We start from the raw sequence: 26,505 nt of genomic DNA on the forward strand, positions 1-26,505 counted from the left end.
CGTAATGAACCGTTTACTGTAAGAAGCATCTCCATATCCCTTTAGATATTTCTGAAGTGTTTGACACAAGAAGGAAGACTGTTGTCTGAGAACAAAGTGCTTTTAAGGAATGGACCTGTTAGTGTAATGAGGAAGGGTCCCTGTAGTTCAGCTAGGGCTGCCTCTGCTGGTGTATCCTATTGACTGGCAGAATATTTACCGTGCTCATTGTGTAACAACAATTGGCTTCTGGAGGCTCTTGAGTTATAGCAGTTAGGGTAATTTCAGTGCACTGTTTTATCGTGCTTTAATGTTTTTTATTATGTCAAATCCAGGTTTGCATCCCTAGTCTAGTAGAAGCAGTAAAACTACCCCTGTTATAATAATCAATGGTTTCAATCGCTTTACAACATTTAGAAGAGAAAGATTAGAGAGCTTTGACTGCCAATGTGGAACACAGATTAAAGGACTATGTTGTAGAAAATGAAGCCATACGGTATATTCAATCATGGTGTTTTTTTTGTCCACATCTGCACATTTGTCCTTAATGTACATTTCCTATCAACCTAATTTAATCAGGCAGATATATTTCTTTATATAGGCACAGCTTGATGATTGACGACGTGTTCAACTTCATCTTAAAGAAAAACAAAATAACAACAATATGAACAAGAGAAGAAAACAGTCCATCTTTCTTACCCAGTGTTGTAGGGTTCTTTCAAATATTACAAGGTTTGCTAAATTGAAAACACCTGGCTTTCTTCTTTTTCTAATCGTCAGAGCTGTACCGGATCAGTCAAAGGCGTTTCACGGGAATGTAAAGCAAGGAAATCGTTTGGCATTGATTAGGCACCTGTTGTGTTTACACTCATGGATGCTGATGCTTATCTCTCCTCTATTACGCTTGCACTAACAAGTTAGCTATGGGCACTGACATGGTAGTATGACTGAATGCTTTTCCTGCACCTAGAATGTGGAGAAAGTTGCAGACGCAGCTCTTGTGAGATGCTGAGTGGAGGGAAATGCAGGGTGAAGCCAGATATCTGAGAACGCCACAAAGTACACAGGACATTGCTGCTGTGTTAACACCCCATTCTCTTCTACAGCTGTTTCTGTATAGTCCTATATGTATATGTATGTGTGTGTGTGTGTGTGTGTGTGTGTATAAGTATATGTTTCATTTTTTCTCTGACTCTTCCAGGGCCTACCACCTCTAGGTCCTTGAGTCACAGACTGAAACCATAAAGCTGATATTAGCTTTCCTTTTCTGCTTTTAACCCTTTTTATCTTGGGACCCCTGGTGGCTGGATCGGGTTATCGTGAATGTAAGTGAATGAATGGCCAAAAGGTTTTTTTTTATTTTCTCTGTTTGCATCCGCTAATTTGATTGATCTGTCTTTTATATCTTTTACTAAAGAGCAAATACAGAACTAATCATTCTAACAAAAAATAAGCTAGAACTATATATATATATATATATATATATATATATATATATATATATATATATATATATATATATATATATATATATAAAACTACTGCAATCTGCAGGTGTGTCATTGCTATAGAAAGGCTTACGTTGTTTTATACCTTCCTGTCTTCCTTATGAAACTACTGTACCCTGGTTAAGATTCAGTTGTCTGTCTGAAGAATGCTATTTTGCACCAGTCTGTCTATATACACAATATATCACTGGGCAAGGCAAGAAGGCTGAGAACTTGATAAATGTGTTGGTTTGGTTTTTTCTCTCTCAACTTACTTTTTATCTCTGCTAAGCTAATGCTTAAAACTGGATAGCAGTCTTCAAGTCTTTGTTGTAATCGTTTATTGTGTTAACAGAAGTCTGTAATCTGTTTTGTGATATTAGTATTGGCTCAGCTCTCATTTCGTGTGTATTTCAGTTTGAAGAGCATTTTAAGAACACTGTTTTTATAGTTTGTATCAAACTCTAAACGTGTTTTCTTTCCCACACATTCAGCCCTATTCATAAAACTTTGAGTTATTTAAAGACTGCATTATTGAAAGTATTGGTATGATGAAGTAAATATGACTGTTTTCTATAAATAAGTCTATAAAAGTTGCATGAATATCAACTATATTCAAAATTCTAAATTCTTCAAAGTAGACAGTTTGAAAAGACACCACAACACCACAGCTTAAATTTTCCACTTTAGAAAGGTAACTGTGTGGTCCAGTGGTTAAAGAAAAGGGCTTGTAACCAGGAGGTTCAAATCCCACCTCAGCCACTGACTCATTGTGTGACCCTGAGCAAGTCACTTAACCTCCTTGTGCTCCGTCTTTCGGGTGAGATGTAGTTGTAAGTGACTCTGCAGCTGAAGCATAGTTCACACACCCTAGTCTCTGTAAGTCGCCTTGGATAAAGGCGTCTGCTAAATAAACAAATAATAATAATAATAACTGAAGTTAAAATTCTTTGTTGCAAAGTAAACATTACTGTACAGGACCACTGAGCATGGCTGCCTAAATTCACAGGTAGAGTACATGGTTACTTTAAATACATTTTGACATTCTATTATGATTTTACACCATTGTTCTAGCATTTACAACGTATGTGCATTTCCTCATGCCCCGCTGTTAATTACCGTTTATCTGGGTCCTCAATTAAAAAAAAAATAAAAAAATAATTCTCATGATATCTCAAGAGTGATTAAAATCAATTAAGTCGCCTGTCTTAGGCTGTAAGAAGCCAGCCCTGGTCTCCTGTGTGCCAACTGAAAGTAGGCCTCTAGACAGATTGATTAAAATACTCTTATGTGTCTGTAACCCCTGAAGGTTAGCTCTGTTGTAAATTAAGACGGAAGATGAGGTTAGATGAGGGAAACCATTTATGTTCAAACACTTCTGAAATGCACTTTTCAAGAGCTTATTTAGACTGGTAACCCTGACCGTAGTGGATAAATAAAGGGATTTCAAATGGCATTACAAGGGAGAATCCGACCCTAAAGGCACCAGCAGAGTCAAGGGAACACCAGTTACTTCCTGTCTAGTAGGAAGTTGAGGGAATTGCTTGGTATTATGTTGACATAGAAATCAAATCAGTAAAATATATATTACCAGCATTTTTAGTTTAAATGTGAGATACAGAATTCACTAATTGAAGGATGGTATTTGTACATTTGTTTTAATAGGCCAGTTAGGAGCAGTTTAAAAAAAGAAAAAAGTGTAATTATTACTGTTTGCAGAATATTAGGTTTGCCTCAGAGTTTTCTAAATCATAAGTGGATCACTGACCAAATCTAATGCTGTGTTCCTGAGCATTTGCATTAAGCTATATACAGTCATATGTAGCTCAGCACGGAACTGGGATTAAGAACCTGCTCATAAATGCTAGTGTTATAAACCTTAGGACTGTCCTATCATAATATATTTTACAAATCCTTCAATACACGCTTTTATGCATGATGTCTTTTCATAAGCTCGTAACTTGAGTATAAAATGAAATGATCTATAGATGCTAGGGAATCTGGGTTGTTTTTTGTTCTTACAGTTTTTAGACTTTCTTAAAACCAAAGAACTGGGCTCTGCACTAACCTCTTGGATTTGCTAGCTGATATGATGTATATATTTGATGCAATTAGCTCTCTTCTTGTTAGGTATTGTTCCGAATGAATTCTACCAGCACTGAAGAATAGTTCTCATATGTTTTTCATCTTCTTTTGATCAAACATAATGGGTTTCCTGGAAATTAAATTATGCAGTCATTTAGTGACAATGCAAAGTGTGTGCTGAGCATTCATAGCCTAGGGTTTCTGTATACAGAAGCTGCAGTGTAGCCACTGAACAGCATCTTCTCTGCTTTTTATACAAGGATAACAAATTCAATGGCTTCTAATGTCCTGGTTTGATATTTTGTAATTGTTCCTCGAGGCTCCATATCAGGTTAATGTCCTTTGTGCACCGTTGCTGCAGCAGGTGTCCCGCTTGTTCTTTTTTATTTTTTTTTTCCACATTCCCTTGAGAGGCTTACCCCTCCTCCTTCTCTAAGCACACAGCTGTGGCAGTGGCAATAACAGTGATTGTCATCAGGTGGTGATCAGGTGTAGAATCTGTTAGGTAGCACAGACACACAGGTCACAGGTGTTTCTGTGCTGCTCTGTCCAGTCCCCAACTGCTTGACAGGATCTGCCAGTCTCCTGCCCTCCACTGCCTTGCCTTGCCTTGCCTTTGCCAGGACAACACCCCCAGTTGTCAGAGTCCCAGATGACATCCGAATGAAAGGGGCATTAGTGGAGCTATTTGTAACACTTGCAGAAGGATGGGATTGTGGCTTTTTATTTTCTTTCAATTTGTGAGTTGTGTGTGTGTGTTTTTTGTTACATATATTTACAGCAATCATATTATTGTGTATCTTATTTTTAAGTTAAACACTTCAGGTTAAATACACAATTCGAAGAACGCACACATGTGGGAATGAAAATGTATGAGGTGAGATGAGCGATGAGGTGGCAGGATGCAGTTTTGTAGTTCTAGCCTGTCGCTGTGCTTAGCTCCTGGGCATGTTTATCTGTTACTGGACTCGGTGGAGCGTGCAGAGCTGAAAGGACACACTTCCCCCTGTGGAGGTCCCTCTCCAGGCACTTGTAGCTGTGCGGCAGGCCTGCCCAGCTGCATGGGATCAGCTGGATGGAGCTGTGCATTCGCACATTTGAATCTGCCTGTGGGTGCCACTGGCTACTTCAGTGGGTATGGGGGAGGTCCAAGCACTGATGATGTAACAGGTTTGTGAGGGCAGCTGCTGTGCAGCCTGCACAATAATTACAACTATCATCATTCCAAATAGTAGAGAGCACCAAACACTTGTATAATTAAATGCTAATGTTTTGTAATGACCTAAATGCGTGGTATTTTTTATTTTTATGTTCTTAAAAACCATGACTAATTTTTTGTATAAACAGAGGACTACACGCAAGTTCATTGTATTGTAGTTATTCCACAAATGAGGGTGGCCAAAGAGGAAATGTTGTTTATGGCCATGTTCCTGAGTCAGATAACCAAGGAAGAGTATTGTGTGTGTGTGTGTGTGTGTATAAGTATTTGTTTCATTTTTTACTAACTGCTTATATCAAGCCCTGTCTGATTTCCCATGCTGTCATTCTGTTGCTTGATTTGATTTTTAATCTCATAATAAAGGTATTCAACACTAGATCTCTCAACAGTTGTTTTATATACAGTATAAATCATTACAAAATTGGCTCCAACTCTCCGTATCCATCCAATATACGGACAGCTGGAACCTTGCTCGACCAATCGCATTGCTTGTTTCATATTCCATTACGAGCCCTGGATTATAAGAACTGACAGCGTTCATGAAGCAGAGCCTTGGGTAAAACAAAATGCTCACTGTCTACAGTACATCAGTATCAGAACTGAGTCACACTTTACAATATCAACAATAAGAAAATAAGCAGGGTTCAACCCTTACAATAGAAATCCATTTGTATGATTCAGGAAGTTATTTCATTTTCGTTTTTATTCAAACAAGTTCAGCTCTCTTTGCTATGCAAATTGTTCTTAGTTTGTGAAAACATTTTCCTCTTGGAATTCATTTCTACAGTGTGTGCATCTCACAATGTAGCATGAGCTTATCACTCATAATAGGCGGACATGTAAGCATATTACTCAGAGTCACTAGTCAGAGTGGATTGCTGAGGAGACGATTGTTTTTTTTTTTCATCAATCCTCAGCTTCCACTCTGCAAGTGGAAAATCTACCAGCAACTTTACCTTTTATATTTGAACAAACCTCCTCCATGAGCACCATACATGCTTTGTATGACGTTGCAGATTTTCAAGGTCGATTATTTATTTTTTCTTTATTTTAATCGAGGCTTTAAATCCTGCATTTTATATTCTAGTAAAGGCTTGTAAACCTTTTGTATTCACATCCTTTTACAGTTTAGACTGTTCTATCTTTACATCTTCTGTAATAATAAATAAATAAATAATGCATTTATATTTACACTGAGCTGCTACTGGCAAGCTTTCACCACTGGGGAGGAAAGACAGCAGCCTATTTCTAAAAGCACACAACACATCTGCTAGCATTTTTTGTCCGAGATATGAACACTGATTTTTTTGGAATGCTAAAGGGGTAAGATCTAGCCAGAACCATGATGTCTGCGTCCCAGCTCACATTGGTGCCATGGGATCATTTATATCCATCGGGTAGCTCGGACAGGACATTGCTGATGTAATTAATATTGCAAACCTTTATTCTTTCCTGTCCCTCGTGCTCTGTGCGTGTGTTCACCTGCAATGCTTCATGGCTTCAACCAAAACAAAATTACATTCAGTTAGACGGCACGTCCCCTTGACTTGCACACTACCCCATTTGGTATATTGGATCTTGTACAATCGATGTAGGTTTTTTCCTCAAGAAATGGTATTAATGACCTTTCCATCTTTTTAGGTGTAGAACGTTTTATGTTTGTCTGTTCATGGGTAAATGGTCCTTCTTTTTGAAGTGGGTGACATTTGGCAACTTTAGGAAGCCTGACCCCAGTGATAATCACAGCTCCTCCCTGTCTCCATTGTGTTCTCCTTGGGCTTTGAAACAGCTTTGTCCCCTGGCACAACCATGCTGCTAATGCCAATAAAAATCTTTGTGAATGTTAAATAAAAGAGCAAATTGAAAGGCAATGATTCATTAGGAAGGAATTCTTTGTCGGAACAAATGAAGTCTCTTATTTCTATTAAGCTATGTAATAGCTGCCTTGACTTCTGTGTCTCTGGGTTCTTATTTATAAGGCAGCTATTGGACTTTGAATCATAAGAGGTGTTTTCAAATTAAACTGCTTATGTTGTGCTCCGTGACATAGCTGCCTTACATCAATTTTGCTCCAAATACGATCTGAAGGATTTAACTGGAAATTATGCAGATGGAGTGGGGAATGTGATGCGAACCGCAGTGCTTAAGGAAACTGCCAAACAGAACAGCTGGGGCTTGAACATTTGGGAGTATCACATTAACACAAGCAGTATCGTCATGGCAGTGGTTAAACTTTTATCATAGCACATTTTTGGTGGTTTCAAGACAAATGCAAATGCTGCTCTTCGAATTGTGCTAAAAAGGAAAGCCCAAAGATCACTGTGTTTTTAATCGCTTGTTTCTATTCTTTAACCTTCAGTTTTTATTCTGTTCAAATGAATTGTTCATTGATACCTGATGTCATTTTATTTAATCTTTCAAATCTTTGTCGTTGAATAATAGACTAGGCACAAGTCACACTCTTCACAGTCTCTCTCCTTCTTTTAACTTGCTAGTTAACATGGTTCAGAGGGAGACCAGCACACGCAAAAGGTTGTTCTAATTAACAGTTATTTTTATTTATTGTCACAAAAGCCACAAAAATGTAATTTAATCAGATTAGTGGAGAAAATGTGTGCACGCTCTGGTTTGAAACGATATCCCTTTTTGTATAGTAAGAAAAAAAAAAAAAAAAAAAAAAAAAAGCTGTTATAAAATCAAAATATTAAGTTATATTAGAAATCTAGTCCTTTTATTTGGTAGCTTCAAAAATACCTCTGGCCAACTACTTTTAATTTCTGCCCCCAATAGTTAATAAGCCTTAGTACTGATCTAACCAGAAGCAGTAAAGTAGAGTGATTGAGGACCCACGTGATAGGTTGTTAAACAGGTCAATTAAATATTAGGAAAATGTAGATGGTTTAGGGGGGCTAAGCATGTTGGAAGAGTCAGCTGTAAAAGTCACTTGCCTTTCTGACCTCTTTACTCTAATACTTACAGCCTACGTCCAGTAAAGTAGCATGGTGCGGTTTCCCATTTATTATTAACCTGCAGTTGCTTTAAGTGTTTGGTGTTGTGTTTTCATGGATGGCAGTGGTGTCAGTGTAGAAACATGTACAGATTTTATATTAAAAAAAAAAGTGTTACTGCATTTTAAATTAATTTGGAACAAGTCATTCTTTTCGTTGCCAGAAATAAGTTACATTTTGTACTGCCAAACTGCAAAACAGACCTACAGATAATCTGGCTTTGAACACAAGCACTTTGAATACAAATTCCCACTTATGAACAAAAAAAAAGGATTACTATTAATAAAATATCAGAACCGAATAATCCTTTTTTTGTCTTTTAAGTTTTAAAAGGTTGGTATTTAAACCTTCTAATGCTATTCTGTAATGTACGTTCGCACACACAAACAACATGAATCTGGTTAAAAGCAGATTAAAAGGAGCTTTAATCATGCTTACTGTACGTCTGTGTATTACTCATTATAAAATATTACACAGTAATTTGATGTACTTCGGCAGCAGTGGAAGGATAATTAGATGTTATCTTTAGACCTGACAGGATGTGAACGGTCTGCCTGGAAGCAGCAACGCTGTCTATGATGCCCTCCTGCAGTGGAGGTTCAGAGTGACAGCAAAGATATCCCACAGATGAAAGCGTGTCATGACAGTTCTATCGACTTCCTCCTACCCCAAGTTTTTAAGAGCTCCCAGTAAAAACAAGAATTCCAGGTCTCATTTTCAAGTGTTCTTCCACTTTATGCAGAGGAGAAATACAGATCTGAATAAATAATAATTAGGGCTGTCGCTTTAAAATTTGATCAGTTAATTTATGAGCATTAGTTGATTAATCGGTAGATTAATCCGTGCACATTTTTAATAAAGATAACGATTTTATAGCGGCTGTCCTGCATAGTAACTAATACTTAAAAAATCCATAATCTAAAAAAAATAAGCCCAATGGGAATTTGGTCTTTTTAAAATTATTTTTATTTTAGTAAATGTAACAAATGTTCCATCCCAATAAAAAATATTTAGTGCCCTGATAACTCAGTCACACAAGCCCCATGGGCCAGAGCAGCACAGTTACAGCTACTGTTTAACCACTCTGGGGTAACCCCTAAACAGCAACATTATTAGCAATGCACAATCGCAAACACAAAACACTCCAAGGTTTATAACTAAATCAGCAGTTTGTTGTGTTGGTCAGGATAAATGCGCCACGCTGGATTTTACCACAGCTGGTTACACATGCACACGAGTAACTTTGCAGATACATGTTAGGCCATCATTTAAATCAGGTAGATAAACATTCCAGTTCCAAATACATATATACATCTGTAGCACACTATCAGCAGTCCTTGTACAAAACAAGACAACAGTTATGATTTTTACACAACTTTAACCCCTTTTTATACAAGCTTAAAACCATTGTGTCCTACCACTTTCAAATCAGCACTTCCCTAAATAGCAGCACACATTTCACTCTCTACCCAGAATGCACTTTTAATGCACGATTAAATTAAATTGAATCTGCGATCAACTCTTCAGTTGATTAATCGGTCCGATTAATCTGTTAATCGGAACAGCCCTAAAAATAGTATATATTTTTTAAAAACGCAATTTATTTAAATGTTTATGTATTTTTCTGTTATTTATTAGTTTAAATGTATTTAAAGCCAACGACAGTCACACAAGCAGCATTAAAACTGTAAACGTTAAATTTGACACAAGCTGAATATTAAACATTACTCCAGAGTTTTATTCATATTAAATCTTTTATTTTCTGTTTTCTAATGACTAGCCCACTGTGACTTTGGCAGGGTGGTTTAATTGGATATTTAGTGGCCTACATTTATACACGCAGTTATCCACCTTTTCCATTGGTCTGCCCCTTCCACTTACAGACACGTGCAGCCGTCCTCTAGCTTACTCTCCTAAGCTGCTTATTGTGAAGGTACTTGACCCCTGGTGCCTTTCTGGGTTTCTTTTCTTAATTAACTTAGTGCTTTTTACCATCAACAGCATTGGGTGTACTGGCAAAGCACATACATGAAATACTACAGCAAGAATGTAAAAAATCAGCCGTGAGAGGAGCTGCCTGTAAATGTTTGCTCGTTTGGGAGCAAGTCTGACCAGACGTCAGGCACCAGGTTTGCCTCGAGGCATTTGCCACTCCAGCTGCTTGGCTCTGAACTGGCCCTGTAGTGACTTGAGTAGGTCCTCTCCTGTGCTGCTCTCTTCTGCCTTTGGTTCTTTGGAGCAGAGGAAGTAGTAGGAAGAGGGATGAATAAAATGAAATCAGTATCTGAAAGGATGTTCGATTTTTTTACTGCTTTCCCCACAAGCTGTAAAAGCTTCCGCACAGGCAGCCAGCTTGCTTAGATGAAATCTTTTGCTGCTTTTATGCTTTTCTCATCTGTTTTTTTTAGGGTAGCCTATGATTTATGTGTAATATAATATGCTTGTGGAGGTACATGACCAAGAGCTAGATCAAATTTCCTGACCTTTCTCATCCTTCCTCGTCCTTCATCTCGGCTAGCTCGTGTCTCATTGTTTAACAGTTGCAGTGTGTTAGATACAAGTAGTGTTCAACAAACTTTGATGTGGCACAATGAATAATGTTGTCATTGATCTTGGGACCGAATGGAATAGCCTTCCTGAGACATAAAATATATATATTTTTTTGCCTTTGCTTTAGGTTGTTTCTTGATCTGCACGCCATGCATGTGCCTGCTTCGTGAGGCCGATCACTCTGCGTTCAATGCCACTGCTTTATTAATATGCACACCATGATCATTTGCAGTGGAAGGTTATTAGATTGTTAGTTTGTATCCTCCAGTGAATGAAATGATGTGTGATTATGAAGTCATCAGGCATGAACCAGTAAGACTCCAGAGGACCCCCTCCCCCTCCACCCCCACCTTCCCTCTCGAAGGTCCTTAGGGTGCCATTGATTGGTGACCATGTGTTTGTGCCCGATAGACTGTGAAATGGTGTGTTGCTGCACGGCTGTGTTGCACCTGCACCCCACCGAGGTGATTGATTGGTTTGGTCATGTGGAATGTTCCCATCTGGTCTGCAGTAATGTGTTTTTTTTTTTTTTTTATTTCACATGTGAATAGCAAGTACTGGCTGGAGGATAGTTAAAGCTAGCAACTGCAAAGGCCAAATGAGCCTTTATTCCCTTAAAACAATGTGAAAATGAAAGGGCCAGGTCCTCATTTATTTGAGTAAGCTGTAAGCAAACTTCACACTGTAAGCTGATATCCTGGGCCAAGACCCAAGAATAGAATTCAATGTAAAATAAAAGGGGTTGTCAGTGTAGAGTGTGTCTGGGGAGAATTTGAAAAGATGTATTACAGTATTTATTTAAAAAAAAAAAAATACTGCAATGGAAAGTTTAAGCATAATATAACGCATGCTTTTCGAATTGTTTTTTATTATTAAACCTTGTTATCTCGTTACTATTTTAACTGTAATATTATTTTTATTCTGGATTGAAGTAGAGCAGAGAAGCTCTCCTGTAAAAGGCTCTTTTTTCCTGTCATTTCTTGTTTGATTTCTCTTAATTCCAGTCTCTCTTTTTATAATTGATCTATTCATTCCACCTAATGACTAATTACATATCAGAGTGCATCAGCGGCACCATTCATCATGGTAGAATGTAATAATCAATGACATTTCAACAAAGGAAAAAATAAATATGCAAATAAGGACTTATTAACATTTGCATGAGCTGTTTGAATAATCACGTTGCTGACAAGGCTGTAATTAACAGAAACTGACGCTTAGTTCAGGATTTGATAGTGTGTTTTCTCAGCGCTTTATTGTTGTCGCTGCGGGGGCTGAAACGAAGTTCTGCTCTGCCTGTACTCTAAGACAGGCTTGATGCGATGGCCACTGCCAGGTTTCTGGGAGCTTTTATTTATCTCTGACCTCCACCGAATTCATATCGAGATGAGCTTTTAGTAGCTTTGACAGAGAACTGGTCAGAAAAGCATTGGGATACCACTGAAGAACAGTATATAAAATGGGTGTAATGTATCCTCTGCGTGATTATGAACTGCTCGTAGTCTATTTTGTTTTCTGCCTTTTTTGGTTCCCAACTCCCCCACATTCCATCTCTTTTTCCTGCCCTGTTTCCTGTTTTTGTCATGGATATCAACAGAAATGCACCAAACACACTAAAGCTGTTTGTCAGTTTTTTGGATGACTGAAAGTGCTGATTATAACAAGTTTAAGGAATTTCCTTTGTTGAATGTGTACCAGTGCCATATGGCTCAACATGGAACATTAACTTGACAGGGATAATGGAGTGTGGTATATGGAGATGGTTTAGCCTGCAGCTTTTTACAATATAACTCAAACTGCGGTCAGGGTCACAGGTTCACTGTAAAGGATGCAGGAAATATCGATTTGGATTTGCTTTACATCATTTCCTTTTCTTTCCCTGGCCTCAAATTAAGAAGAGCTGATTTTTATTTGGAACGTTTATCAGTAAGAATAAACAAAGATGGCCGTGGAGTGAGTTTTGAGAAGCAGCATTGTAGGATTACTAATTGGCTGTTTGTTGCTTGGTTTCAAAATTGTTCCCATGGGAATTGTGATAACTACCTAGCGGTATATCAAAACACGGGACCGTACAGTGGTAGCAATAAGATCAATACGAGTGGGATTTTTTTTGGCCTGTAGAAACACACGTTTTAATTAGACAGCTTTTATATTACTAATCATTTTTATTTTTAAAGGTGACTAACAACTTTTAGATCATTTTGATTTCTACATAATTTTATTTTTCCCCTAAATTAGAATTATAAACTACGGGACTATAAACTTCACTCGTTTACTAGAAGTAAAATAATGGGATAAGAATGTAAAGCTGCCTTTACCTTTTTTTATTCTAGCATTTATTTGAAAATCATTTGACTGCTAAATCTTAATAACATTACTTTAAGATCTAGAAGGCCAAGTTTTAATGTTTATTTTATTTCATGTTTGTAATATTTCTGAAACTGGTTACCTTGCTTTGATCGATGGAGGCATCAGGCAGACAGGATTATAAGATACAGCAATTAAGGTTATTTGGTGTTTCTTTGGTTCCTGCTCTGTGGTGTATTATTGGAACCTTAATATTCTGGGGTCAAATGCATTGAGTTGAGCATGAGATTGGGGGGAGGGGGGGCAGCTGTATAAACCATCAAATGCTTTCTCTACTGCATTTTACTATTTCGATTTTACTGTAACTGAATGGATATTGGTATAGTGTTCACAAGGGCAAAGGGCAGTTTGTGGTTTAAAAAAAAAACAACTTGTTAATGCCAGCTTCTGAAGTATTTAGAGAATTACAGTTTTTTTTTTTTTTTGGTTATGAATAAATAATAAATTACGTCCATTTTGGAGTAGTGGTTAGGGCTCTGGACTCTTGACCGGAGGGTCGTGGGTTCAATCCCCGGTGGGGACACTGCTGCTGTACCCTTGAGCAAGGTACTTTACCTAGATTGCTCCAGTAAAAACCCAACTGTATAAAATGGGTAATTGTATGTAAAAAAAAATAAAATAAATAATACTGTGATATCTTGTAACAATTGTAAGTCGCCCTGGATAAGGGCGTCAGCTAAGAAATAAATAATAATAATAATATTGTAATTACATGTATTACTTTGCATTGTTGTTTGTAACACTTTTTTATTTTAAGAGTTTTTTATTACGTTAGTTTTAGCACCCTGCTAATTGTTTTAATTACAGTGTCATTTTGGAAGGTGACCGCTTTCTACTGCGCTCCATTCGCGTGCCGCTGCCCTTTAGAAGAAGGCACCTAATGCAGATTACAGTGAGCAGCATGTTCAAATTCAATTAATTAGCCTTTTAATGTAGAAGTAGACAAGGTTTATTGCTGAAGTAGTAGGTTCATGAAATAATGTGTGCAATAAAAAAAGCATTTAACATGGGGACAGTGTCATTTTCTAATTCAGAGATCGTGGAATTACTTTGTTTTTTCCGGGGCATGGTTAAATTATTAGAAATAAATCTCTCTAACCAGGATTGTTTTTTTAATGACATTTGTTATTAAAAAAAATTGAATTTGGTTTTCACATCCAATTAATAATGAATAATAACATGTTGAGTTACACAACCGACTATATTGTATCTGTATCTGTATAAATGGGTAATTGTATGTAAAAAAAATAATGTGATATCTTGTAACAATTGTAAGTCGCCCTAGATAAGGGCGTCTGCTAAGAAATAAATAATAATAATAATAATAATAATAATAATAATAATAATAATAATACTAATAATACTAATAATACTAATAATAATAATAATAATATTTATGGCATACAGACATATTTCACATAAAAAAAGGTTATGTATTTTGGGTGTTTTTGACCATTACGAAGAAAACTGTGCTTTTCAGTTGTGTTTTTGTATAGCAAACAGGGATTACAGGCATCATCTCAACTGTGTTCTTGGATTCTCTTGATCAAGTTCACATGTTGTTATCGTCCTATAAACCGACAATGACATGTGCTTCTTATATAGGTCTTCCACTTTACAACCACTGCTCAGTCCACAGACTGTATCAATGTTAATTCACGTTTGCAAGGCGCCGTTTCTGTTACCCCGCCTCCCCTCACACACACCCTGGGGATGCTTTGTTTTTGTTCATAACCCTTCTCATATCATTAATGCATTATACAATCAAAGTGTAACGTAGTATTACTTACACTATAGTATTCTGAAGAAAAAAAAATCCACCCTACACTACATGTTAAACACAGACTAACTAAACAGTTCAGATAACTAAACCGCTAGGATGTGGGACATTGTAGATAATTGACTCTGCATTTTATTTTGTAGGTGGTGTGTTTGCCAACATTAATCAGCTTGTCACCCTTTAGCTGTAATATATGATGCTCGCTATTATCAAGAGTAAGAAGCTGCTGGCTCTTTAAAGAGGAGACGAGAGTTAGGGTTATTGATTGGGAGGCTGCGCAGCAGCCGAAATGCCTGTCACTCTGAGATGAGTTAAGATGGAGAATATGATGAGATAAAGGCTAGGCTAGAATAGTGATTACAACTAGGGACCCGCTAATCACTGACCTCTATCGGGGATCCTTCGCTTTATCGCCAGGCTCGCTCACACTTGCCGTTTTCATACACCGCTGTCTCATCGTTCATAACGGGCTGAGGAATTTGGCAGGCAGTGAACGGGAGGAGGGCGCAGTGGCTCAGCAGCTGTGCTTATTGGCATTGGATCCTGAAACATCTTTGGTGTGGCCAGCAACATGCTTGGCACAAGCACTAGCCAATAGCACTTAAACAAATTGCAGTGACAATGGAAAGACTGTTTTATTTTAACATTTAGAAATGTATCTTTCTGTATGCATGCTTTCAATACGTAGAGCAGTGTTATTTAACGGTTTATCAAAAGTGTAACGACAAATATTTTACATTGATGTTTATGCTGATTTTAAGCACCTTCAAATAAGCGACTCCAGCGTTAATAATCAGTTACTTCTAAATAAACAATAGTACCAGAAAACAGTGTGGAGTAGTGGTTAGGGCTCTGGACTCTTGACCGGAGGGTCGTGGGTTCAATCCCAAGTGGGGGACACTGCTGCTATACCCTTGAGCAAGGTACTTTACCTAGATTGCTCCAATAAAAACCCAACTGTATAAATGGATAATTGTATGTTAAAATAATGTGATATCTTGTAACAATTGTAAGTCACCCTGGATAAGGGTGTCTGCTAAGAGAGACTAATAATAATAAAACAAATATTATGTTAATGGTTCAATAACAAGCTTTTTAGGGAACTACAGTCAAGCGTTCTTCTTTATCACCAAAGAACAAATAGCTCAAAACTTTTCATGCAAAAAGAGGAAGGTTACACTGCACAGCGATCGCTTTGAGATGCGGCTCCTCTGTATTTACTGGAGCATCATTCTTTGCACGGTTTGCTCATGCATGTAAATACACTAAAACAGTTAAATGTCTGTTTGCAGTTGGGCTCCCGGGGGACTTTTCCGTTGCATTGTAGATTAGCACAAGGTCCCTCAGCACATTTATACTGCTTCAGTTAGCTCCAATACTCTGGAGGCTAAATGTAATGTGAGGCTACCTTGAACATGTTCTGCATTAACTACATTACCGGTGTGCACACTTAAGAGATTTACACTGCACTGGTGTCTCTACAGCTTGTACAGTACATTATGTATGAGCAGAAATATGCCAGTTAGAGTGGGAATACACTACATATTCATTTGTAAGTACTTGCCATTTTTAAAGCCCACAGAGAAAGACTTGTAAAGTCTCTGTCAACTTAACAAAAACAAGTAGTGTTTAGAGGTTTTTGGTTTTCTACTCTTTCTTTCCAGGTGACTATCAGCCTTGTCAAACAGATGTAACCTTGCGTTGTGGGCACCTGATATGCGCAGTTGCTAACCCACAACTCAATGCAGGTTCCCTTATAGAAACGGGTAACCTAGAAATGTTAGATTTTTTTTATAGAGTTCTGCAAACCCTGAAAAGGAAATACAATTGTCAGTTAAACTGCTTTTCTTGGTTTTTTTTTTTTCTCATGTGAGTTTTGAGCTTTGTGACGTGTATGATCATCTTCTAAGGATTTTCTTATGAGAATTATATACTATATACTTTTATATTGTACGGTCTTTGGTGCATTTTATGATATTTAACTATTGTTAATATTAGTTATTTAAAATTAAAAACTATACCTGGAATAAGTGTCTACAATTTGGTAACAAAGTTTTCCTTTTTTTCAGACACTGCAAAAAGCATCTGATGTTTTTAAGTGCTTTACCTTTCCTTTACAAACATACAACATGTTAAATTACTTCCGATACCAACTGAAATATTTACCTTTCCCAAGAGTAAACAGAATTGAGTTTTAATGCTACATTTGCTGTTGTATTTGTTTTTAAAACCTGCCAGGGATAATGCATGCTTTAGTCAAAGTTGTTCATCATTTTGTCAACAATTCCTGTTTTCCTGAGGAAAAATGCTGAGTTTAGATAATGTGAGCAGCATGATTTCATGTTAGTTCAAATAATTTTGCATACTGTGTATTTTATTTATTTTGTGCCTGATGGCTGTTTCACGGCACATTGCTTCAGCAGAAAATACTGAATCAGTTGACATTGATGTAAGCATTTTATAAGAACACCTTTAGTAGGATCTTTCATAGTAATCAGTATTTTAGTGATGACCGTCCTTGACCGGTCTCAAGGTAGATTTAAAGCAGCTGTTCAACACAAATGTTAATATTTAAAAATGTCATCTATTGGTAGATTGAAAATATGGGTTCAAATCCCTACATTACTTCTAGTACATTTTATACTTTTTAATTCCTTTGTGGGCATCCTACAGCGAGCACAAACTTAGTAAAGACTTGTCATAAAGTAAAGATTGCATACGTTGTTCTGACATTGTTTTGAATCTGTGTTTTATCTATACAAAAAAAGTCTTTGATTTTTAAAGTAATTTATAATGTATGTTTGTGTTTTAAGGTAAATCTTCAGAGAGAGGTCAATTTTCAGTGTACGCCAGAGAGCCAGGAGTTTCTGGATGCCAAGTAAGTTGTTTGCCTTTGTGCTCTTATACTGTGCTATGAACTACATAGATGCATTTGCTATTAGAAAGAAACAACTATCAACGCACACATTCAGTTTTGTTTTCTTGTTTGGTGTAGTATTGCACAGCTGCAGCATGTTCTAACTTGTATCTTTATTAATTAGATTTAGTTATAGGATAATCATTTTGTTCTGGTGTCTGGTTGCATTAGCCTCCACTTCCTAACTGTCTACGTTTTCTTATGTGCATTTTTTTTTCACTGTTTTTCTGATATGATTTTATTAATATAGATTTTAGGAAGTTGTTCATAGTTTAGACCTGAAATGTTAAACTTCAGGTTTTTCTTCACAGGAAACCATGCTGTAAAATATAAAAAGGGACAGTAGCATCTTCAGGGCTATATTTAAAAGCATTATTGTGGTAGTAAACTCATTGTAGTTCTATACAATGACTAGCATGTAATCCTCATTAGATTTCTCTTTCACTAGGCAGCTAGATAAAGCTATATTAGACTGTATAAATCATAATATAACTAATTCGTTTCAGGGTCTTAAGCCATGGCTGTATGCTTAAGCGTTAAGAATGCATTCAGGATATGTGTTTTAAAGAGAATTACAAAATAATTAGCTGGTGTAATAGAGACATGCCAAGATATTTTTCAACGGGAAAGTTCCAGTCATTTTGCAAGCTGTTAACTTGTGTTTACAGGAATATCTAAGTGGCTCGAAAAGCCCAGCATGCAAGCTCATTGGTGAATTGAAATGTGAGAAGCAGAGTCCATACAGAAATGTTAATAGCAGTCTCTGTGGCCTGCACAGTCATGCTCAGGCAGGCAGCTCAGTGTGGTAACATTAGTGAGAACACCTCTCTGCCGAGATACCATTAAATAAGGGTCATCTCAGATCTCCTCCCCCCTCCACACAGATGTCAGAAACAAAGGCTCAACTGTATCTGCACAGCTCTCATTAATACAAGCTTCCTGTGGTGTCTCTAGCTCATATTCAACTTCCAAGTCAACTTTATTAGCACAGAAATGGGCTTATTTTCCTTCTTTGGTTTTGATGGTCCACACGCACCCTACACCCAAACACACATGGAATATAAGGAGCTTTGTGACGTGTATGATCATCTTTGAAGGATTTTCTGACGAGTTAATGATATCCTATATGCTTTTATTTTGTACAGTTTATGGTGGTTTTTATGATATTTAATTATTGTTAATATTAGTTATTTAAAATTAAAAACTATACCTGGAATAAGTGTATACAATTTGGTAACAGAAAGTGTTCCTTTTTTTCAGACATTACAAGTTCTTTACCTTTTCCTTTACAAACATACATGTTAAATGACTTCAGATACCAACTGAAATATTTACCTTTCCCAGGAGTAAACAGAATTGAGTTTTAATGCTGGTCAGAAACATTTCGAAGCAGGGTTACTAGATTACAACAGTGCAGTTTAGACCGTTTTGTATAAAAGCAAGTTTGAGTGTTACAAAACATGTAAGGAACCATTTTTCCACTGTTTTGTGTCAGCCTTCTCTGTAAAATGTTTATAGTTGGTGTTTTTGTAACAATAAGTGACCAGGGTTGGGATACAACACTTTCCCATAGCAAAAACAAAATAGGAGAGCCTGAAGATAGGCCAAAGTTAAAACAAATAAACACTAAAATAGAATCCTTTTAAAATGGCTTCATTTAAAAATTCACAAAATTACTAAAATCAGGTGTCAAGTTACTCCCGGGACCCAATGCTGTGTGAGCAAATGCAGGATTCCCAAAATTAAGAATGGATTAAAATCTTGTTCAACTCATATTCTCCAACTCATATTTGCCATAAACTTATCACAACATTAAATACACATGAAGAAAAGCTGTGCTATGTCTCGATTTCTTGCTACCATAATACTTTTTTCAGTATTTGTATGCCACTTATTCTAGCCTCCAACCACCTCTTGTTTCCTTTGGTCGTTTTCTGGCCCATTTCCTTAATTATTTAGTCATTTGAATGTGATTTGTTTTGTGTGAGAGTGTAAATTACAGAGGACAGGGCAGGAGGCAGTTGATGCTGTGTCACCTGTTACTGACGCTTGGTGTCAGAGCATTGATGGTGATTGAAGTAATGTGGAAATGTGATGGTATGCCTCAGTTGTGATGGAGAGCTTCAGTTCAAATTGAGCAGAGTTGCTAAGTGTTCCGTAAAACCTCCACTCTCAGTATTCAAATCATGTCACATTATGAAAGTATATGGAAAACCCCTTTCAAATCTTCGGTGTCCTAAAGTCATGTTGAGGTTTATTCCATTATAAAATACTTGCTGTTTGTTTTCTATAGTTCACTCTTCGTTGCACTTTATTGTTTGTTTGCATTTGCCATGTTGTTCTCAAGTAGTTGTCTTTCTAGTGCATAATAAAAGTCTTGCATGTACAACTTGAAAGTTCCTTGTTATAAGTTTTTAAAAGTACCGTGTTGAAGTCTTTAGCAATCTTTCATTGAGCTAGGAAATGTGTGGCACTTGACAGCATGTGTGCTTTTGTGGCATTAATTCAATTCCTCAAGTGAAGAATGTGCTTTTTTTTAACCAGTTTATGTTACTGCTGGAGTACTCCTGCGTACAATTTGTTAATAAAGCTGTCTACCTCCGAAGCTTCCTGTGGTGGATCAATAAGAAAATCCAATGCTAAAATAATCTGTCAATGTTCCCAGCAATATTATTACACCAGTCTCTTTGTAATGGCCCATCCGTTATGTTATGGTCATGAAGCTAATGCAAGGTGACTCATTTAACAGCATGTTATTACATCATGTGAACATGATGTAAGACACTTCAGGTATTATTGAGTTAGAAATTCTAAATGTTCCGGCGCTGTCAAACAGGAACGCACTGTCCCTTCTCTAACTGTGTTAGCGATCCTTCAGATGACTTGCTTTCTAAAGTAGAACAATGCATGTATTATAATTTTAGCTTTCGGATTTTTCCAAGCAGCTCCATTGCTGTATTTCCATGTTACAACATGGGCCATTACAACTGGAGTGGACCAATTGGGATTGCTCGAACCCATATTTAAATGAATTAAAGCTTTTAAAATGATGCTATTGTTATTTGTTAGAGTCATGGTCATCCCCCACATGAAGTCATGTGAGGTGAAAGGTCATCAAAAAGATTACTGTATTCAGTAGTGTCTATCTTGCACTGTAACTTGAGGACGTCCAGAGGTAAACATGAGGAAATATTCTTTTATGTTAAGCAGTGCTAGTGCTAAGGACAGTTTGGATGTCAGGAATGTGTTATTTTAAATCACTTTATTATGTTGTATTGTTTCAGAGCTTGGTACCCCAGGTAGCTGTCTCTATGTTCTCTCTATAGCTCTATTCCAGTGAGACAGATTAGCCTGATTACTCTGGCAGGAAGCGGTTGACGGATGACTGTCATTATCTTCTCAAACCTGCATGACATTTCAGCATAGATGATGATAATTAAAATTTGGAGAGGCTATTCTGTATTGAAATCTTCCCATATCGACAGATTTTTAACATAATAAACCCTTGTGTTTTTTAATGTTTGGTAATGGATGGACTGACTCCATTGTCATCTGATTTGAAGTTAGAATTTGGGATAACTCCAGTTTCTACTATAGAAGCCGTGTTCCCCATAGCACAGATTTGTTGAATACATGGCAAAAAAAGTACCAGATTAGTAATGAAGCTTTACAAGTTCAGCACAAAGTGTTTTAATGGAACCTTGTTTACAACAAAGCACGAGAGAAGGTCACAATCAAAGACTCATTTTTCATCTGGTTCATGTTGATTACTTATTCATGCTACCTTTGTTCATGGAAACATAATAATTGTGTTTCACATAATCTTCACATGAGATTATTTTAGATAAAAATCTGTACAAGCTACACTAATAATGTGTACAGTCCCCAGAATTTAAAACACTAGGTACGTCTTTTAGATTATTATACGATTGTTAGTGTTTTATCTCTGACTTTGTGTCTTTTCACTTTTACCATTTCCAAAATGGAAAGCCCATCTTATTTACAGTACCTGTGACAATCTGTAGACCATAATCTTGCTAACCTGCTATCTGGAGTGTTAAGGTTTGATAATTATTATTTTATCAGCCTTATTCATTATCGCCTTCAATAAAACAAGTGTTTATATTGTATGCCGTGTCAACATGCTCTGATTGTGAACAGTGCGCTTAGCACCCAATCACACTCCAGTGTGACTGACAGTAGGAATCAATCACAACTGTGTACAGTCCTGCCTGATATTTAGCATGTCAGTAACATAAAGTTCTTCAGTATTCTCATGGGCTGATTGCACGCTGATGGTGCTAGGGAACCCTTCCACTGTCTTTCAGCAAATCTGTGTGTTAATTTTGCAAACAGATAACAGACAAACACCTAGCCAGGTCAATGCAGAGGCGAAGACAGGCGCCAAGAACCAGTATTTCTAGAGGAATGCAGAAAGCCTTGAGACCTGTAATGTTTCTACTCTTGAGCTCAGGGAAGAGTTTGCATCAGTGAGCCTGATAACTGATGATAAGCTTGGTTCTGGAAGGTGGTAATGCTTTAAAGTAGATTGTGACAAACCATGAAATGTATCGCTGTTTCCAAGAAAACCTTTATAAATTGCTGTGAATTGCGCTGTGACCTACATCATGAGATCTTGGTTTTATATTGTTTTTTTTTTTTTTTTTCGTTTTTCTTGTTTCAACTTGCAATCTCCCACTTAAATGTGACGCCCCCTTCAGAGTCCCCAGCAAAGTTGGGCCTCTTTGCACAGCCTGGACGCGACCTGGCACCGTCCAAGCTGTGTGACTCATCCTGCACTCCCAGTGGCTGTGCTTTAACTGGAAGAGCCACTCGGGGACCCCTTGGTCTCGTATTCTATAGCTTCAGTGGAAATCATTGCTTATCTTAACGCTATCCTTCACTACACTTACACATGTGTACCCATTTCTTTCTGAAATAAAAGCTCTTTTCAATAGCAGATTTGTACCCTGTCCAAGGTGTTATCCAGTAATATAGACTAATTCTAAATGCTTACTTGGTTTAGCTTTCATGAGTATGCAAATAGGAGCTATAGTTTTAGTTTAAAAGAATGTCGTTTAGACGTCTGTGTTTGTAAGTATGCTAATCCAAGGGCTATTGGCTAGTGTTTTAGGAGGATAACCCTCTGTTGATTATTCCCTTGTAATTGGATGTATGTTTATCAACAAGGGTCTCGCTGACTACAGGCTCAGACATTCTATATTAGGTCTGTGGTTAAGCTGGGTCTTCTCGATGGTTTTGTGAGCCACCGGCTCAGAGACAGATGGTTGAGAGTGAACCCTGTCCTGGTAGCACTAACCACTAAACTCCTTCCTTGTCATTGTATCCTGAGGGGGGTTTAGAATGAGTGTATCTCTCTTGTGTGTTTGTCATAAGATGCCCTAAGGTCATGATCAGTGCTAGTCAATAATTTTTTATCCTAGACTTAACAAGACAGTAAAATCAATAGGTTGGACTAATGACATTGATTTTTCTTTTTAACTGCAATTCACTTTTTTATTTTTTTTTTAACCAAAGTTGTTTACATGTATGCTTGCACCATCCTTGACAATTCATGCCTTAAGCTAGTAAATGATATGGTAAGGTATGGCAAAAGAGGTTAAGACAGTTGTATGCTGTGCACGTAATATTAAAAAAGTGACTTTTATTATGTCCTTTTTATGTTACATTGGAATTTTTTTTATTGTTTGATACCTCGTTGCAGCCCATTGGCGGAAAACACTGAACGTTGGTATTACCATGCATTGCTTCATACAAACGACATATTTTGCATTCACCCAACAGACGTGTTAATTCTGGACTTCTACATATGTGAAAATAGCATGTTAAAATGTTTTTTCTTATGACAGTCTAATAACACATTCACTAGCATTTCAGACACTTTTTTTGTTAGGGATCCATTTGTCCACATTTTAGTTAAGACCAAAAAACAACCTGGGGTATTTTAGCTTCTTTAGGCTGCACGGCACAGTATGCATGTGATGTAGTTGTGCTTCAGAGTTCAAAATAAAGGATTGATTAAATAAACATGTGATTCAAATCAGAAAAATATAGTAAATATTGCATATTAACCCCAAGAATACAATTATTACCATCAGCCATAATATTAAAGAGAGAAGGGGTTTTATTGACATTAAAACCCCTTTAAAGCTCCACACAAACTGCACTGTTGAACACACGTTAAAAGCTGTATTTGGGTTCATTTTTATAACTGTTGTTACCAAGTTGTAATCTTACTCAGAAATGAAAGAATCTGTCAGGCTAGTTAACACCTGTTTGGCTGGTTGCCCATCTACCAATCTGTAGTGCCTAGACATGTGGTTCAAGTATCAGTTCATGTGCACAACTCTATAATATTCCACTAAATGGCCTTGTGTTGCCTCATGTTGGATAATACTTTTTGAATTGCATTTCTTAATGATAGAAGCTTTTGCAACTCTACAATACACTGTGAATGTACTCCTTTTCTAATTCATTTGAAATGCATGCTTCAGGTCTGAAACCTTTTTTTTTTTTTTTAATCGGTTTTGAGAGCAGTAATATTTTCCTTGAGAAATGATGGGAATTTTATTTAATTTTTTTTATTTCTCCAGAAGGAAAAAAAAAAAAAAGGCCTCAGGGTGAGTCATGGTTGAAAATTCAGTAAATTACAGCAACTGTCTTGAACATATGGTATAATGATTGGTATTATCAGCTGCTTCAGGCTCAGTAATATTTGTAGCGTGAAGTGATGACAGGGTGTTATCGCATTGTTTTACAGTCCAGTCTTCGATCAGACATGGGGCTTGGAACTCCAGGACCGCTGTCATCGTCGGCAAAACCTGGAACCCCGTTCTATTCGTTCTCTTCCGCAAACCCACGACGGAGGACGCTTCACGACACTGCGCCGCCTGGTCAGTATCACACGCGACTGCATCTTCACTTGGCTGTAGGAAATGGGGTACCATCTTTAATGAACTTTTTGTAAAGAGAATAATTTTACAAAAACAAAACAATGGATTAATATAATTCAGGGTGTAATAAGAACTACTTTAATAATAATAATTAACGAATGGAGATAACTCTTTTGAAAATACGCCCCCTAGCATCTTAGAAAGTGAATGTTCAGATCCTGTGCACGTGTAACTACAGGGATGGGCATAAGACTCATACTGCAGAGCAGTATCACCCATTCCAGATTTTACTACATTATTGTACAAAAACCATCCTTGTACTACCATTAGCACCAAACCACAGCGAGAGTAATTTCTTCCCATTTACAAATACCACTACTTAAGTTATATAATCACTCCTATAGCACTAGATGCCTCTTAAAAATCAAGAAGCCTGTTAATCAGAATGCTGTCCAGATACTAATGATTAAAACCAGCTGCATATTTAATTCTAATCATCCTGAGATACTTTTACAGTTTCTTGTGCCCCAAGGGACAAAACTATTTCTGTACCGTTTTGTTCTTGCTTGTTCAGGCACCCCGCCTCCAGCATGCAATGGTGGTTCTGCTTTTCTCTGTGTGAAACGCGGACGACACAGATCTGCAACGCACTGCCTGTTGACTGACAGTAATGGCCAGGAATTACTTTAAATAAACTCCTACTGCATCTGTCACTGGATATTAGTATACAGAGTGATTATGCATTTTTAATGTGACTTAGTAACACCATTATAAACGGCGGGACTATTGTAAAGCATTCTATGTTGTTGTGGACTTCAATTTCCATATCCCGATGTTTTATTGCTATTATGAGGTATGCTCAAGGAAGTCTCTAGTTTCGGTGTGTGCCGTATTCAAATTAGATTTTTGATGCAAAACAAACACACGCACCAAAAAAAAAAAAAAAAATCACACCATTGCTGTTTTTTTCTTTTTTACTTTTTTAGACTTTTTTATAGCAAAAAAAGTTATACAAATAATTGATTGTTAATAAACCCCTATGTGATCTAAGAATGTGATTGAATATCTCTGCTTTACTGCAATCCCTTTGGCTTCAGGGCTTCTCAATGGTTTAATTGGATGTACATTTATACAAAGTCTCATACACACACAATACAGAATCTATGTAATATTGCAAACCTTGCAAACAGGCTTCTCTTTCCCTTTTTGCAGATCCTTTACAAGCAAAGAAAGTGAGAAAGGTTCCTCCTGGATTGCCTTCGTCTGTGAGTTTCAGATTATCTTTGCCTGCATTTTAAAAACAGATCTGGGTCACACCACCGCACTAACAGACAATTTGTATTGCTGCCACTGAGTTCACAGCAGCTTAGCTTTTCCCTGTTTAGTGACATTACAGAGAGAACATCATGTGTTTGTCTCCAGCCCACAAAAACGACACTGCTAGCTGCCAGACGCCCTTGATTTGATAATAAACATTTTAGTTTTGTTATATTAGTGATTTGCGGCTTGCCAGTGCACTCCGGCCTTCTTGTCCGAACCACTGAATACCTCTCATGGGAGGATTGCTGGGACAGAAACTGTCTAAGAAGATCTCCAGTGCAGGTCTTTTGATGTTTAATTAGTCATTATGTTGCTGAACAGGAGGACAGACAGAGATTAATAGCTGTGAATTTCAGAAATTTACATTTGTAATAATCCCAGTGGAGCTGAAGACATTAAGATTCGGAGGGAGTCTAGAGCTCAGCTTGCCTCGGTAGGGCTGGGGTTATTAATATGCATAAATCACCAAGTCAGATGCTTATTGTGAAGCCCTGGTGTTTTTTTTTTTTTTGTTAAAGCCTTCATTAAGCCTTTCTAACTTCAGCCCAGCATCAGAAAGGATTTAAAGCAACTAGTTTGTTGATCCCTCTTTGCTTGGAAATGTATCCTCAGAGAATAAAGGGTTTTGAATGGAAAGGTTGGACGGTGTTTGGGGGGGGGGGGGGGGGGGGTATGGGGCTGTGATAATCTTATGCTTTTGCGATGTTCATTTGGTATTAAATATGCTTCATTCTTTAAAGAAGGGAAATTATTTATAAATGAATCAAGGTTTACAAAGTAGTGCAAAAGAGAAAAATCAAAATCCCTGGGGCAACGAGGGAAAGTGCTTTTTTTCCCCAGAACAAACAAGTGAGGAGGGAGAGCGAGTGAGTGAGTGAG

At 37.2% G+C, this 26,505-nt stretch overlaps 1 protein-coding gene across 12 annotated transcripts in view; it reads left to right on the forward strand.

Annotated features, from left to right (window-relative positions):
• LOC117429447 (transcription factor 12-like) overlaps positions 1-26,505 on the forward strand; it is a 96,949-nt gene that overhangs the window by 36,465 nt on the left and 33,979 nt on the right. For 11 of the 12 annotated variants that reach the window (XM_058998763.1, XM_058998760.1, XM_058998765.1 and 8 more), the window contains exons 6-8: positions 17,289-17,353; positions 24,174-24,306; positions 25,519-25,571. In XM_058998763.1, the coding sequence (XP_058854746.1) occupies positions 17,289-17,353; positions 24,174-24,306; positions 25,519-25,571 (251 nt within the window). The remainder of the gene's footprint in view (positions 1-17,288; positions 17,354-24,173; positions 24,307-25,518; positions 25,572-26,505) is intronic. The other variant, XM_058998770.1, reaches the window with a different exon arrangement.

The sequence above is a fragment of the Acipenser ruthenus genome, chromosome 24 (assembly GCF_902713425.1).
Source record: "Acipenser ruthenus chromosome 24, fAciRut3.2 maternal haplotype, whole genome shotgun sequence".
Lineage (NCBI taxonomy): Eukaryota > Metazoa > Chordata > Actinopteri > Acipenseriformes > Acipenseridae > Acipenser > Acipenser ruthenus.